The following is a 16,338-nucleotide window of genomic DNA, read 5'->3' as shown; positions in this document are numbered from 1 at the left end:
CACTGCTCTTCTAACTCAGTCCCTTCAGACTAACATTTCCTCTGGAATTCCTCTTCTCAAAAACAGTTCCCTGGGTGAATTAGGTATGCCCCACTACAATACAATGCTAATTCCCATTTGTTTCGAGTGACACCATACACCTTTAGAACGCCGTTTTTACACTGCTTTTTACGCCTAGCGGGAACAGAGACAGCATCGAGAACGCTGCTCTAGATGCCTTGCAGCAACCAATGTTTATTTTGAAAAACGTCCATTTGGAGCATTGCCATGAGCTAACAGCATTAGCAACACCAATCGACGTCGAAAATAAAAAGCGCCATCTGTTGTTTTCAACATGAACATCAGTCACCACTAGCCGTCTAAAGCAGTTTCACTAGTGACCTTGGACATTATTAGACGTAAAAAGCGGCATTTCAAACGCCGAGTGGCGTAACTCAAAACAACACGAACGGGTGTCAAATGATCTCATCTGTTTTCCATAGTGCGGAATGTGACACAAAGATTCCCAAGTAATAGGAAGATTGTGTTTACGTATGTGCATGCATGCATGAGGAAATAGTCAACACAAAATGACAGAATCAACATTGTACTATTAATTGATACACATCATAGTAGAGTGGACCCCAGTTTACGACATCCCTGCATTACATTGTTTTCATCTTACGACGTGGGCCACAACATTTTTTGTCCTCTCTTCACGCCATTTCTTTCGCCTGATGACACATCGAACATGGCGGTCAGTGTGCGCTGTTCTGCTATTGCTCGGTGTCACGACTCCCTAAGATACTGGTCTACTATTGGTCAACATCATGGCGTCATGAAGATGCTTGTCTGCTGTTGTTGTCTGATGTTGTGCTGTAGGTTTACTTCTTACTGTGCATCTCCAGGCTGTTTATAGCTTCGTTATAAATACCTACTCAACAAAGCCAACATTAGCACTTGCATCCTCAAACCACTTTTAATTGGAACACCTGCTGTAAATTTTTAGACGCTTTAGATTAGTTTCTCTCTCTCAATCTCTCTCTCTCTCTCTGTATATAGGCAGCGGTTATTTTGTATGTGAAGGACTTTCCTTTTGTACTCCCAGTATTGCTTGGCAATGAACCCTGGTGCACACTAGACTAACATTACGTGCACTTCTATTTTAATGAAGGAGCTGCTTCAAAAAAACAGCACCAACTAACATGCGTATGCCATTTCTTACAACAGCAAACAAGACTGAGTAGAATAGCACAATTGATACAGTACATATACCTGAGTTTTGTCTATTTAATTTGTACATCAACTAATAAATTCATAAACGCAAAAAGAGGCCTTTTGTATTGCTAACAAACAACAGTAAAGTGGAATGCTATCATGACTGGGTGCCATATTTTTTTTCTTTTTGTCCAAATCTGTTATTCAGTTTTTGCATAATAACTCCAACAAGCAGAGGTGTGCTGTCCGTCTGTACCGACAGACTGTTTGTTGGTTTCTCACTGATGGATGTCCATTTTAACGCCAGACCACCAAATGACAAGAAGCCTCATAGAAAAGACAAACTTAGCAGGATGGAGTGGATGTTTTTGTCCGTCATTGCAATCATCAGTGGTGAGTGTTCTGTCACAGACGAATCGTCCATGTGATTGATTACTACTGAGATGAAACTGACGAAAATACTTGAGAATATGGGACTCTAAGCCACTGTTAGACTAATCATCAAGCTAAGAAACATGCCCCTGGAGATAACTGGTAGATAATTATCTGAGCATAAGGATTCTGCAATTTTAAAAGTGTAAAAGTAAAAGTGTAAATAATGCATTGCAATGTATATTATTTTTATGACTTGCTTTTACATCATGAAGATTGCTGATCATGGCTGGGACCTCATTTTTTCTTGTGCCGTCCATAGTCATAGTTTCATGAAGTGAAATGCATATGTGACGGTTGGGTGGCACAGTGAATAGCGCGTCTGCCTCACAGTTAAAGGGTCCCGAGTTCAAATCCACCTCGCTCTAGCCTTCCTGTGGGGAGTTTGCATGTTCTCCCCGAGCCCGCGTGGGTTCTCTCTAGGCACTCCGGCTTCCTCCCACACTCCACAAACATCCATGGCAGGTGTATTGGACATACTAAATTATCCTTAGGTGTGATTGGATGCATGAATGGTTGTTCGTCTCTGTGTGCCTACCGCCCCAAGATGGCTGAGATAGGCACCAGCAAGCCTGCGACCTTTGTGAGGATAAGCGGTTCTAGAAAATGGATGGAATTGCATGTGTGTACACAATCTGGTTCAATATATTAGTTGTACAGGCGGAAATGTAAAAATGTATACGTGTATAGTTGGATGCTGGAGCGAAGGACGAACGGTAGAAGTGAAGTATTTAGTTGGATCACGGAGCAACAGACAGTAGGCAGAAATGCAGTTATTAGTTGTATAATGGACTGACAGATTGATGATTACAACTTTGATGTAAAAAAAAAAAAACCTAACAAAACAACAACAATAATACAAAAATGAATAGATACAGGCTGCTGACGAAATGTAAATTACTGATTAGTCAAAAAATAAAATAAAAACGCAGTGATCAACTCTGCTAACAAGCAAGCACTCAACTGGTAGTGAAAACATAACCCTGTGGCAAGTTATAATAATTCACTGTCACTGTTCAATCATATTTATCTAAACACTTATCACCTTTCCAAAACAATAAAAAGGATGTTTCCATGTAACTGTTTTACGGCTCTGATTAGATCTTACCTATACCTTCATATATGCATCAAAACCTTCACCAAACTCAAAAAGTAATTTTTTAGACCCACACTGCATGATGAGGAAATAATTTAAAAAAAAAATCCCACACGTTGCCTTTATTTCTCTTTTATGTGATATGAACAAAAGCATGATAAAGACCTAATCCAGACTGACAATACTAATTTATCCTGAACACATTGAATTACTCAATATGCCCTTGACCCCACTAAAACTCTTACTGACACTGACCCAAAGATAGAATCTTATGGCCAATGTGATTAACCTCTTCAATTCTATGCTTATGAGTTAGCATTGACAGAGATTCCTCCCATTTGTAACACACAGGAATTGATTAGCAATGCGCAGCAGAGACTTCTCTGAAGCAAGTTTTTAAGGCTATTACATTGGGGAAAAAGTGGCTTTGCAGGTAGCCCAGGGGAAAACTGCTGTGTGTATGATGCCACTGTGTTGACGCGCTGTCTGGGATAGGAGGGAGCAACCGGGGCAAGGGCCATCAGATGGGAGACTTTCAAGCACAGAGAGTGATAACTGGGGACCTTTGATGAGAACCTGAGAGGCCAGGTCAAGGCGAGGGAATGGGGACTTGTGCTGCCAGGCAAAACCTGGCTTTCCTTCAATTCCTCTTATAGTGCCCCCACCCCCCACCCCCCCACCCTGCCTCAGGCTCTGGCCAAACAGCGAGGCAGGTGTCCAAATGATCTAACACCCCCGCAGGGGAGGAACTTTAGTGAACCTGTCACTGTAGTTGCACAAATTGAAGTGTCATCTCAAGAGTGAGGAAGCTCACTAGTTTTGTGCATGTGTTTTAGTGTAGATTTGACATTCAGCTAGTAGACAAATGTCGTCAGCGGAGGAGGATGCAAATCTTTGAATGTTTGTGTTCCCAATCATGTGTGTGTGAAACAGTGAGAGAGACAAAAGAGACTGCAGATATTGATGACTGCAGGTCTTCATTGTCCTTGTTGTTTATCGTTTAGTGTTTTTTTTTTTTTTTTACAGGCTTATACTATAGTCGCTGGGGACATGCCTGAAGTCTTGTTTTTTTCCCTCTCCTGTACCTCATATTTTTTTCTTTTCTCATGTAAGCTAAAGGAACTTCTTAGCGAGTACTTACTCTCTATGCTGGTCATCGTCTTTGTATGTTTCTTAAGGTGGTTCGAGTAGGTTAAGTGTACATCTGCACTTGCAATAATAGTGACGAAATCTTCTTCATAGGAGCGGTGCTGTTGTTTTACCAATGCCTCAAACTGCCAAACTGAATGAAATGCATTTTCTAAAAATGAACCCATTGATTCATTTTAAATAGATGTACCACAATGAAAAAGTACAAAAAAATAAAATAAAAAAAAAGCACTACAACAACAGTCATATTTTATTGAAAAATATTCACATAAAATAAAATTGCAAATCAAAGTAAAGATGTGATTTTATGAAAAATGGTAATATGTACAGCTATGTAATTGAAATCGATCTTCAAAATTAGGTCTCGACACTGTAATTTGTTCACTTGCGTTGTTGTTATGGGCTTGTTTCAGTTTTGTCAGGTCGCATTACGCGTATACTTGTTTTAATTTAACATTCATGTATTTATTCATATCATGCATGCCACAAGAAAAAAAAACTACTAAGAAAGATGCAACAACATGTCACACCCCAGCAACATATTGCATAGGCCAACTTCAAAATAAACACACCAAATAATATATGAAAGACAGTGTAATTACCGTAGTTGGCTTTTATTTTGAAGCTGGACTTCGTAGGTGTGGTGGTTTAATGGCTTGCTTCAATACTTGCAACTTTGTTTTTATTGCCATCTCATCACAGTACCAACATCAGCACGTTAAGAGACAAAAGTCATATTCAATGGATGATTAAAAGATGCTAAGAAACCACTAAGTCAATTATGTAACCTTAACCTTAGCGCTAGCTCCTAACTATGCAGTGCTTGGGGTGTACTCAACTGCAGTTGGACGTTTCAAACTCAGTCAGAAAAAAAATAAATAAATAAAAAGCTTTTCAATGCATTAAATGCCTATAAGTCTTAATGTCTAAACATAATGGGCTTTCTTGTAAACTATATATGACAGGGTGTACCAAAAGTATGCTGAGGTGAAATTACTTTGATATTTCACTTAATTACAATGAATGTTTCATCTCATCACTTATGTGTCTTCTTCCCCCTCTGGGCTTTCCCTTCAGGGGTCACCACAGCAAACCAATTGCCTCCATCTAAGCTTGTTCCCTGCATCCTCTGCTCTCAGACTAACTACCTTCATGAACTTTTTCACCTCATATACAGCATAAACCTCCTCATTGGTCTTCCTCTAGGCCTCTTTCCTGCCTGGCAATTCAAAACTTACCCTACGTATACTAATATAGTCACTATTTCCACTCCAGACATCTCAGTCTGGCCTCTCTGACGCCAACTTTAATCTTACAATACCTAATCAAAGCCTTCTCTCTTCCATTATAGTACAGTAGTTGGAATGTCATTTAATAATAATAATAATTATTATTATTATTATTATTATTATTATTATCAGACACCTTGTATACAGCTTTCTTTTGTTTTCGTTGGTCTGTAATTAGTTTCTATAGACCGCCTGCAGTATACACATGCTCCCTGAGTTGCAAAACACTGCCTTTAACAAAATGATGTTCACATCATTACAAAACAACAACTAAACAACAATAATTAAGGGGCAAGGGGCAAAACCTTTTTTTAAAGTCTTCTTTTAAACATATGTAAAATAATTGGTGTTTTGCCAGCTTGTTGCAGACAGTATATTTATAGAATATAGTATATTTATCTTGAGTCATTTTCTTCATTTACGTTGAAATTAGGAAATGCAAATTGAGACCATAATTCAGCAACAAAGTCATGCTATACTTCCTGAAAAAAGTGTGCGACCAAATCCTGTGCAGTGTGACCAACAAAAAAGATTGGTGGCATCATTACTACCAAGCGCGAAAGCTAATGTTGAGGACTGAAAACTGTTATCATTGTTCAAAATTAAAGGTTTATAAAATGAAAATTAATACAAAGTACATAGGATTTCAAACTTTACGAGAAATAAGTTTTAAATTAAGAAATAGTTGCAAAAATAGAAATAGAATCATTTTGGCAGAGCAAATGTGTAAATGTACCGGGAACAAAAATTACAATCTGGTGTTTTTACAAGAGTTCAAATACTATGCAAAAAAAAAAAAAAAAATGTTTTTCACCAGTAAAAGCAAAAAAATATTTGTCGTCCTACAAAAAAAGATTAACAAAAGTAAACATTTGTAACAACACTCTTCAACAGTGCCTATACCAAATGCTAAATTTTAAAGCATTTCTATCATTCTTCCAACTTAAGCAGATAAGCACAAGACAAAATAATCCAATCATGCAATTTTCAACAAATGCTTGTTTTGAGGAAGAAGTACAAAAACGCTAAAGTTGGCATCCTTATAAAAATAAAGTAGGAATTTTAAAAACAAAAAGGAGTCATTTTAGGTTAAAGTGCTAAGACAAAGGGAATAAAAGTTACGATTTATGAGTGTTTTAACAGAAAAATTTTCATTTTGGTAAATGGACACGATAGCGCTTTTCGACCTACCTGAGGCAGTCAAGGCACTGACGACTCATTTACCTAAAACGCCCATACACCAGTGGGGATAAACTACATTATGTAGCCACATCCGACTGCCATATTGCACCTACGGCCCATTTCAACCAACCACTGGAGGCAAGGTGGGTGAAATGTCTTTACCTAAAACGCTAAAACGCGAAATTGCCTTTACCTAAAATGCTCATACACCAGTGGGGATAAACTACATTATGTAGCCACATCCGACTGCCATATTGCACCTACGGCCCATTTCAACCAACCACTGGAGGCAAGGTGGGTGAAATGTCTTGCCCAACGACACATTGCCACATGTTTCGGACAGAGCAGGATTCAATCAACCCACCCTTGTATTACTGGATGACCCGCTCTACTCCCTGAGCCATGCCCCCCCCGAAATCAATCTTTACACAAATAAAGTTCCAATCAATCAATTTCCTTTAAAAATAAACAGTTTATGAGAGCAAAGAGGAAAATGTGAAAAAAAAAAAAAATACATTCAAAGCTGTACTTGTTCCCAAGGGGCAATGCTGTGATCAGAAAACTATGCATGCAGTAGGAGAAAAAAACGATACTAAAGCCCACAGGGATTAAACAATGATTGAGATCATTTTTAATTGTACTACTATCTTCAAAATGTGTAATACGGCAAGTATAAATTTTGTGCAATCCAAATCACTTATTGATAGAGACTCTGTCTTTTAGATCCCTTGGGCATGACCTCTGACCTTATGCAAGTATGTGTTGATTACCCAGGAGTTGTGAGGGGGTGTTGGAAAGCGGCATCGATCTGGCTGAAAGCCTGAATCGTCACAAGAAAGAAGAAAAACATAAGTGGGAGTCGAGCCAAAGTTAAATGAAAAATTGCCTTAGATACACATCTCGCGTGTTCTGGAGCATTTATTATTCCAAGTCACACATATTGAAGAGAGGCTAAGGAGAAGAATCCATTTGGTAAAGTAGTTCCTGATCGATGAGACTGGAGGCAGGCCGGTGAGAGTGCAACAAAAGAGCAAGCTTGTGTGTGTCAGTGCGTGTGTATGTGTGTTTGTGTGTGCGTCTCCCAGATTGCTTGTGCCAATTGATCCGGTCCAGCATCTGTCTGACCTGCAGAACATTTTTGAGCTCACAAGAGAATTGGTGAAGTTAGAAGCACAAGAAGAAAAGCACACTGTAGGACAGACAGGAATACAATCGAATGCATAGCCAAGCAATAACCGGGAACTGACGCGAGAATTGTGCTGGTTCTTGTGTTAACTTGTTGTTTTCACTGTCATGGGAAGCCCCATTGTCTTTGGGTGTGTGTGGATAGTGTGTGAATAGGAATGTTTTTGGTAATGCAAAGTTCAAAGCAGCATGCATCTTAACAGAGAATAGTCAATCAACAAAACAAGGTACTATAAATGAAATCAGAAGTATCAGATTTATTATGCATGGATGTTTACTTTTCTAGAATAGATGTATGCGAGAGCTGTTCGTTTAGCTACTTTAATTACAATTTTGGGCTGAGACCTTTTGGGACTTTTTATTTATTTATTTATTTTTTACCTTGTAAGGTTAACAAACACTAAAAGTTAGTTCACACATAATTATTATCATGTGTCCAGTGCTTTACACATGTAATAATGCCGATGACCTTGCTTGGAGATTATCCTTCCACAACATTCTATTTGTAAACTTGTCAGTGCTGCTATGAGGCCTATAACTTCATGTTCTTCTTTGTTTTCTTCTTAATGTGCAAATTGGGTCTGCCTTGTGCTTGACTGCCCTCTACTGGTGAAAATTTGATGCCATGATGTAGTAGATCGTAGTGACATGTTACATTCTTGGATAATAAAGCTCTTGTACTTTTTGGGAAGTACACACCTTTCCTTTCTTATGAGATGTGCCGTGTGCCTTTTTGCCTTTGACGAAAGCTCACTCAAGTACTAAATCAGTCAAATGGGGGGAAAAAAATGTTCTTTTAAAGGTATTAATTGTACATGAAAAATAATGTAACTGTCCAATGAATGATTGACAAAACATTAACTTTTTACTGCTGAAAACAGTGAAATGAGTACATCGTCCTATCTTAAAGTAAGCTCATTTTTTGATGGCATTGTCCATATATGTGAAAGTGAATTAAATAATTGCTTCAAACTGAACAACGTGAAGCAGGTTGTTTCTTTTTTTCCCAATATTCCAGCTATTGTGATTTGAAAATTGCTTTCTTCTTTATTATGATCTTGTGATCGAATTTAATTAATCGTTCAGTCCTAGTTTAGAGAATCTTTATTACGGTTTTGTGTAGCGTGCTTTGTTGTGGCTGTGGCTATTGCACAATTAAAATAAAGTTGTTTGGAAAGACTCATGGTGCTCGTAAGCCAAGGTGCCACTGGAAATTCTCCAGTGCATTTCAAATGATTAGAATACAGTAGTTCATAAAATTCCACACAATGTAAGCCATTGTCCTGGAGTCTGCACTTTTTCTTGGAAAACAGCCCTTTGCGATTAAACAGTCATCCAGCATAAGGAAAATGGCGATATCAGACACAAGATGGTGAGACAAAAGTCTAGCAAGTCAGATGGTTGCACACTGGCTCCATTTTGTAGCTGCCAAGCAGTATGTCTGTCAGCGGCGAGCTCCTGCAGCATCCTGTCTACTCTGCATTCTCCGCAGCCTCAATTCTTCCCGGCCAAGTCGAGCCGCATCGATTGTCTGAGCTTTGTGAGGCTAAAACAGAGGAGGAAGCTCGCACTGGCTCAGCACTCTCTATAGTACACTGCTGCTTTATGCTGTCAAAGCTGCAGTGGCGTGACAAAGGTCAAAATGAGATGAGATGACTTGGGGAATTGTTCACTTAACTGTCCTAACTGAAAGACAGTTATAAGAGAGTATTGGATTAGAAAAGTGCCGTGGAAAAATGGACTCATGAACAGAAAAGCAAAAGATAAATTTCTTGCATTAGTATTTTTGACTGCCAGACAAATACAAATGCGCACTCCCTTCCTTAGCTGGAGGCAGACTGCAGCACCCAGACACCACTAGCCAGGAGTCCAAGGAGACAGGAAGCACTTTTGTGGCATCAAATATTAATGGCCCTATAGAGTGTATTGATTATATAATAGGTTTTCCCAGCATCCGAGCACAGACTGAAATGTACTCTCTGCATAATTCAAAATGTATCCATGAGCGGATTTCCATTTAAATGGTTGGTGAATGTAAATTGCACCTTTATTTGAGATTCCATCCAAAGACGCATGCATGGAATAAATGCAAGGAGGGTATGAATATGATGGATGAAGTTGCATGCAAGTGTGCGTCTGTGTGTGTTGTAGGCCTGGCACTGTTTGTTTTAACGAATGGTTGAGCATTGACTATTGTGCACCAGCTGATTTTATGCTTCTGCAATTGGAGGCTCGACACACATCTGCCTGCTTGCTTGTTCCATGTGATCACCACGTGTGTGGACGCTATGATGATGCTGCACTGTGCGCTTGTCACGGCATGCATCACCTCCCCGCACTGACATCATATATGAGGTGACAGCTTTGCAGAATGGGTGGAAAATGCTTTTGATGTTTCACTTCTGCCTAACGGTTCCTTTTTTCAGAATAGCTTTTCTGAATCATATTTAATAGATGGTCATTTTCACATGCAGGAAACGCAATAGGATTTTATGATACCGTTTGGTCCATAATAGCGCTTGTCTCGGTTTGTAATTCATGTTGTAGTTCATCTAGCTCTTGAAAATTCTCTGATTGTCGCAAATTGTTGGCGTTTGAACCACAAGCTAATATTACGCTGTCATCAAGTTTCACCCTCTATAACTAGAAATGTGCAGCCAATATTAATGGTTTTTGCATTCATTAATACACCTGATTACTAACAAAATTTACAGTGGAACCTCCAATATGATGCACCAAAATGTTTGCAATTTCGAAACTGATCAAAACATTGAGATAATTTAACACCAAGTTAACCTTGAATGAAGTCAGTTCAATATAGGGAGTAATCCAAGACCTCAGTGTCCAGTACTAGTCAAAGGTTTGGAAAGACTCCCAAATTCCTATATTTTGCCTCCAACGTAGTATTTTAAGAGAAATTAGGAGAGTATTTTGCTTCTAATGCTATTTGCCCATTATATTGGTTAGTTGCTATAAGCACAGTCAGTTGATACCAAAGGCAGTTGTGTTGATTCCCTTCTTCTTACAATTTATTAGTTAAATAGAAACCAAACTCAAGATTTAAAAATGTATGTAAAAAATAAATAAATAAAATACATTTAAAAAACAGCATACATTTTTTTTTGTGTATGTAGCATCTTCATCAGATACTTTTGATCTAAATCTGCAATGTATTTAACGAAAAAAAATCTGTTTAACACTATCACTACTGATTCTTTTTTGGGGGGAAAAATAAAATTCATGCCATTTATTACTTCTTTATGAGTCGAGGGAACTTGGAAAATTAATTTAAAAAACTCCCACCTCCATAGATTAGCCCTATAGTAGCATATTATCAATATACATGAAAATACCATTGGAACTGTAGATCCCATAGAATATGATACTTTTACAAAAAAGTGTCATATGTAGACCGGCATGAGGGAAATGACATGAGATAGTGTCCATGAGCATGAGAGGTGAAACACTTGTTCTGGAATGGGAAACCAAGATTTCCTTGAGGACTCTAGCACAAAACCACAGAGACAGGGGAACGATCAAAGGAGCCACTCCAGAAAGAACAATTCAATTGGGGTCGAGCAAAATCTCGGTAAGACGGAAGATACAGTTCCTCTTAAAGGACAAGAAGGAATTAGTTTAGTCAGAGGCAGGCAAGGTGTTTTACCAGGTAGTCAGTCTGAGAAGGTGTGAAAGAAAGCTTTGTGTGAAACTGCCCAAAACTGTCCCTCATACAAATTGAGGACAACATTACGTGACACACAGCAAGCGTGCTTACCATTTTTGTTTACGGAAATGCCTGGCGATGTACCCAAGCTAGAATTTTTAATGCTATTAATTTTAAGAACTAAATTAGGTGGAGGAGGGGAAGGCTGAGGTTTTTGGCCATAGCATTTTGTGCAGTGCAAGCAACGTCTCGCTTGCTCGCTCGCTCAGAAAGAGACACAGACAAAATACAATTCGCACGCCCATCATTGAATTGTCTTCGCCTCGTACGCTATTGTTGTTTTGATTTTTTCCAGCCTCCTTTTGCCTTTTTGAGCGCAGATGTGTGACGTTTGTTACTTTGTTTTGTATCAAGCGAGTCGGGTGAAAGACCTGGCCGTTCAAACTGAAAATCATCTATGAATCAGATGCAGGACCAAGTGGCCTTAATGCATGTGAAGAAGTCAGATCTGTGTAGTCCACACTGCAATTATAAGATCAGATACAGGTTGCATGGGGCAAAAAATCGGAATTGAGTCACTTCAGGCCGCATTGTGAACCTAGCCTTAGTTTAATTTCAATTTATTCCACAAACACAATATGAATATGAATACCATGTTTTGACTGGTCTTGGCGGAAATAGATGCATTCTTAAGAACTAGGGATTTAGTTCCACTTTAAAGAAAATTATAAAATAAGATTTTTTTTTATTATTTTTTTTTTTTTACATTTAAGTATGATTTACACTTGCACAAAATTATTCATGTATTTCCTGAGACGTGAAATTGTTTCTCCATCTGAACAAATGCCATGTTGATCGACAACACTGGAGGTTCCACCAAAAATGTCCCACTCATGTGTTTCTTTGTTAAGATCATTTTGAAGTCTTTCAAAACCATTGAAATGGATCCCTTACTGTATACACGCACAACCTATTTTGGTCTTCACAAGACTAAAACAAAGGTGGCTCTAATTTGTATTTTACTTTGGACAACCACTGACCTGTTTGTGTCAGTCGATTCTCCTTCTTTTTGACACTTCATTTCCATTTAGACTTCCATTATGCATTCTGGGCCAGGTTTACACTGACAAGAGAACATGTGCAGTAACGTCTCTCTGTCCATCTTTCTCTTTCTCCCCCTCCTTCCATCCCTCCCTCCGACCTCATCCCTCCCCATCTTTGAAGCATGGGAAGTGTCTTCCACATTGCTCATCCTTTTCTTTTCTTCTTCCTTACAACTGATCTCCTGCTCCCTCTCCTCATCCCTCTGAAGGAGTAAATGAAAGCAGAGGTCATTCCGCCTCTTTTTCCCCTCTCCTGCTAAATTGGCTGCTGGTAGCATGCATAGCTGTAGGCATGAAGGCCCCTCGCCGCCAAGCTCTTGAGAGCTGCTGAACAGACTTCCTCGTCATTTCTGTCAATACCGTGTCTTCGACCGCAGGCTTGTTTAGCCACAGAGAGCAGGAGGGAAACCCTCATTATAAACTCATAAAAACAAGGTCAGTGATGGGACCATACCAATTTGCTGGTAGCAATACACCCTATTAGTTTTTTTTGTTTTGTTTTGTTTTTGTTTTCTTTTTCCAGCCACTGTAGAGCGTCTTGAATCCACAGCAACGAATGCCACTTAGGCACACACCTATTTAAACCATTCATCATCAATCTGGCTGTTTACCAATATGTTTTCATCAATTTGATAGCTATCAGTGTTGGACACGTTACTTCCAAACTGTAATGCATTATTTATTACTTATTACTGTCATTTCAAAGTCATTAGTTATATTACAATATACCTGTATTTTCAATGTAAGGCATTACACTACTATTGCATTGATTTTATATTATCCTGAACAGAAAAACTGGAAATATGGATTTGCATTCTAAATGTAGCTCATTAAAGTTATTATATATCCATGGATATTAAAACCATGGAAATTTAGTTTAAGTCTAAAATCGCTACAAATAATTTAATCTGTATTGTATATTGTAAACCTTTAAAAACAAGATACAAAATCTTTCTTTTGTTGTATTTTAATTAAAAGCTCAGCATCACAGCATACTGCTGCATTGTTTATGCTTTAGGCAAAAATAGTTTGTGCGTTCAGCAATTTCATTGCTATATTCAAATACAGGTTCTATCGGCTAGGTTAGGGACAGGCATTTCAAAAATAGAGGGTTTCTATCATCGTTACTTTGTTTAACGTACTGTTTGTGTGTTTTTGTTTCCTTTATCTTGGTACACATTTACCAGAACTATTTATCGACTGTTAGCTTACCTTTATCATTTACATTATGCGCCTTATCTTAATATTGCTAGTTGCGGCAGGGATCTCGCTGACAAGATTTCAAAATGCTGGCAAGTCCACAGTTGAAAGCGGCAGCATATCTCCGCCATCTCCGTATGACAAACTCCGCCACAAGTCTCCAAACCACTTGAGGTGGAAGTGGCATCCCTAAGCGAGAGAATGATCATTTTGCCTACTTTGTTTTATCCGCACTCTCAATCCTCCGCAAATTTTCTTTTCGCCAACTCACGTTACCATGGCACCGCTTTAAATGATTTATCAAATTACTGGTGCTATTTCGCGAAAAGGGCAGCTATTTAGGTGTCGCGCACATAGTGCACCTAATTATTATATTCTTCTTGTCTTTATCTCTGATGAACTGAAAGTAATGAGCGCATGTTTATAACTTGTGTACTTATTGTCCCTAGTCAACCCAACGTCTGCTATTGCAGCAATCATCTCTGCTGCAGTATATACTTATAATAGGAAGTAAACGTTTTGCCCCAAACGTTTCTCCTCTTATCTTGCAGTGTTTTGGAGAATTTGGGGGAAAAAACACCACTTTCATATTAAAAATGCATCGTAATGCATTGCGTTACTCTCATTTTTCCCGAATCAAATATGACTATTTTTGTGTATATAATGCATTACACTACCACGTTGCGCAAAAAGTAATGCATTACAGTAATTACATTACTTTTGTAATGCATTACCCCCAACACCGATAGCTATTTTGGATGGTCTCTGGAAGCATAACTCAACACTGTACGACAACAAAATTCTGGTGAAGAATGGAATCTGTTATTGCCTAAATAATTCTGTTGTCAACTTGATCAACTCCAATTATGTAGGTAAATGTCCCAATCCATTTTACGATTACTAATATTTAAAATGAGCCATTTTTGTTTTAGTGGTTGAATGACTACATAGTATTTGTGAACTACCATACCCACCTCCTTCCTCTCCCTCCCTACCATCTAAAGAACAACAAATCCAAAATGCTACCCTAAACAAAATGTAAAAGTGAGTGTATGATGCTGACGGTGGCCTGTGCATCTCCCTCCCTCAATGTGCTCCGCTCCATAGGGGTCGACAGAGACACAGTGGCGTCAGGCAGAGCTCCCGCAGCTCCAGGGCTGGGCAGAGAAAGGATTGCTGACACAGCCAAAAATGGTAAGAAGATTACTGCTGCTGCCAAATTGCACGAGCATTTTACACAACTATCAATAAATATGATCTTATATTTTATTTACACAACTGCATGGCAGTAGATATACTGCTGACAAAGTTGAAAGGACAGCATGGATGGATGGATGGGTGGATTGATGGAGGTGGATGTGGTGAAGGATGAGACTTTTATGAAGGTTTGAGCAAAAAGCAAAACAATGCATTTTTTTTATATTCTTCGCTAAGTATCACAAATACAAATGAAAACGGTCCCCATACAAAAAAAGAACCAAAATAAAACATCTTTCAAGTTTTTGGGTTAAGCAAATGTTTAATTTTTTCCCCCAGCCTCATCAAAGCCCCTAAAGATTTTATTTTAAGGCCATATCACTTAGTTCTACCAAGCACAAAGTAACACATTCTGATTCTTAGAGCCCTCATAGGAGTAACATTTTTTAAGCCCTATCATTAGAGCAGTGCTACTCAAATAGTGAAGGTGATGCCAAGGGGGGCGCAGATAACCCCAGGAAAAAGGCTTTGTTTAAGTCATATGAAGTGTAATTGCAATAAAAGAATTTTCATCATTTTTGTTTTAGTTTCAGGCACTTTGATGATGCACTTGGTTAAGTTTTTTCTGTTTTAGACTGAGCTGTAACCAATATTAACACTGTAAAAATAATAAAGTAAATAATAAATACTAATTTACGGTTTTTAAAAGTTTTATAAGATTTATATTTCTTTTTTCTTGTGTTATTGTTAAAAAGGATACAGGTGTAGGTATTCGTATGTAATTTTTATGGATAATACAGTAATCTCATTTATAGTTCACACATCGAGTAAAATTGAGAAGCACTACAGTAGAGTAACACTTGTAATAGCGTCATTGTTATCATTCTTAGTGCCCATTTTTAAAGGGAACATATTAAATTCAAGTTTATAGTTGCTTGTATTAGCAACATGAGAGCATTTTAAAAAAACTGTAATTTTCAGACTATAAGTCGTAACTTTGTACTCATGATTTGCACCTTGCAGTTTATAGTCCAGGGTGGTTTATGTGTGTGCGTTTTTGTTTTTTTTTTGCCACCAGGAGGCATCCACCATTAAAACAAATGTGTGTATCTGTCATTTTGTGGAACAAATATGAAATAGAGCTGAAAAGATGTGAATCAATGGCTGTAGTCATATAGAGTTTTAAAAATATAGTATTAAAAAGATAAGCAGGATATTAAAATACATATTTTAAAAGGTTTAAATACATATTTACAAAAATGGGATGAAACTTCTATATTCAGTGAACCCTCGTTTATCGCAGTATATAGCTTCCGTGAAATACCGCCCCATATATATATATATATATATATATATATATATATATATATATTTATTGTGGCGAGGCGAAGAAACCACACGTTGCTGTGCTAGTGGAGATCTTTACTCTTCGCATGCCATCACAAAACTGATACAACAAAGTCCAAAACAGCAAAGACAAAGCCAACATGTTCAAAGCATCAAAGGATCATAGCGACATGCCTACTGGGTGAGAGACATGGTCCTAGTGTCCGCCACACAATATATATATATATATATATATATATATATATATATATATATATATATATATATATATATATATTGTATATATTATATTATATT

The 16,338-nt window shown here is 38.0% G+C and overlaps 1 protein-coding gene across 6 annotated transcripts in view; it reads left to right on the top strand.

The window, feature by feature from the left end:
* Positions 1-16,338, top strand: part of elavl4 (ELAV like neuron-specific RNA binding protein 4) — a 132,598-nt gene that overhangs the window by 33,905 nt on the left and 82,355 nt on the right. For 4 of the 6 annotated variants that reach the window (XM_088426255.1, XM_088426254.1, XM_088426253.1 and 1 more), the window contains one exon: positions 14,605-14,691. The exons of the other annotated variants lie outside the window; for them this stretch is intronic. In XM_088426255.1, coding sequence (XP_088282381.1) covers positions 14,605-14,691 — 87 coding nt within the window. The remainder of the gene's footprint in view (positions 1-14,604; positions 14,692-16,338) is intronic. 6 annotated transcript variants of the gene reach the window in all.

Source organism: Hippichthys cyanospilos, chromosome 10 (genome assembly GCF_059441005.1).
Source record: "Hippichthys cyanospilos isolate Australia breed blue-spotted pipefish chromosome 10, RoL_Hcya_1.0, whole genome shotgun sequence".
Classification (NCBI taxonomy): Eukaryota; Metazoa; Chordata; class Actinopteri; order Syngnathiformes; family Syngnathidae; genus Hippichthys; species Hippichthys cyanospilos.
Note: the sequence above shows the minus strand (reverse complement) of the source record. Positions and strands in the feature narration are given on the sequence as shown.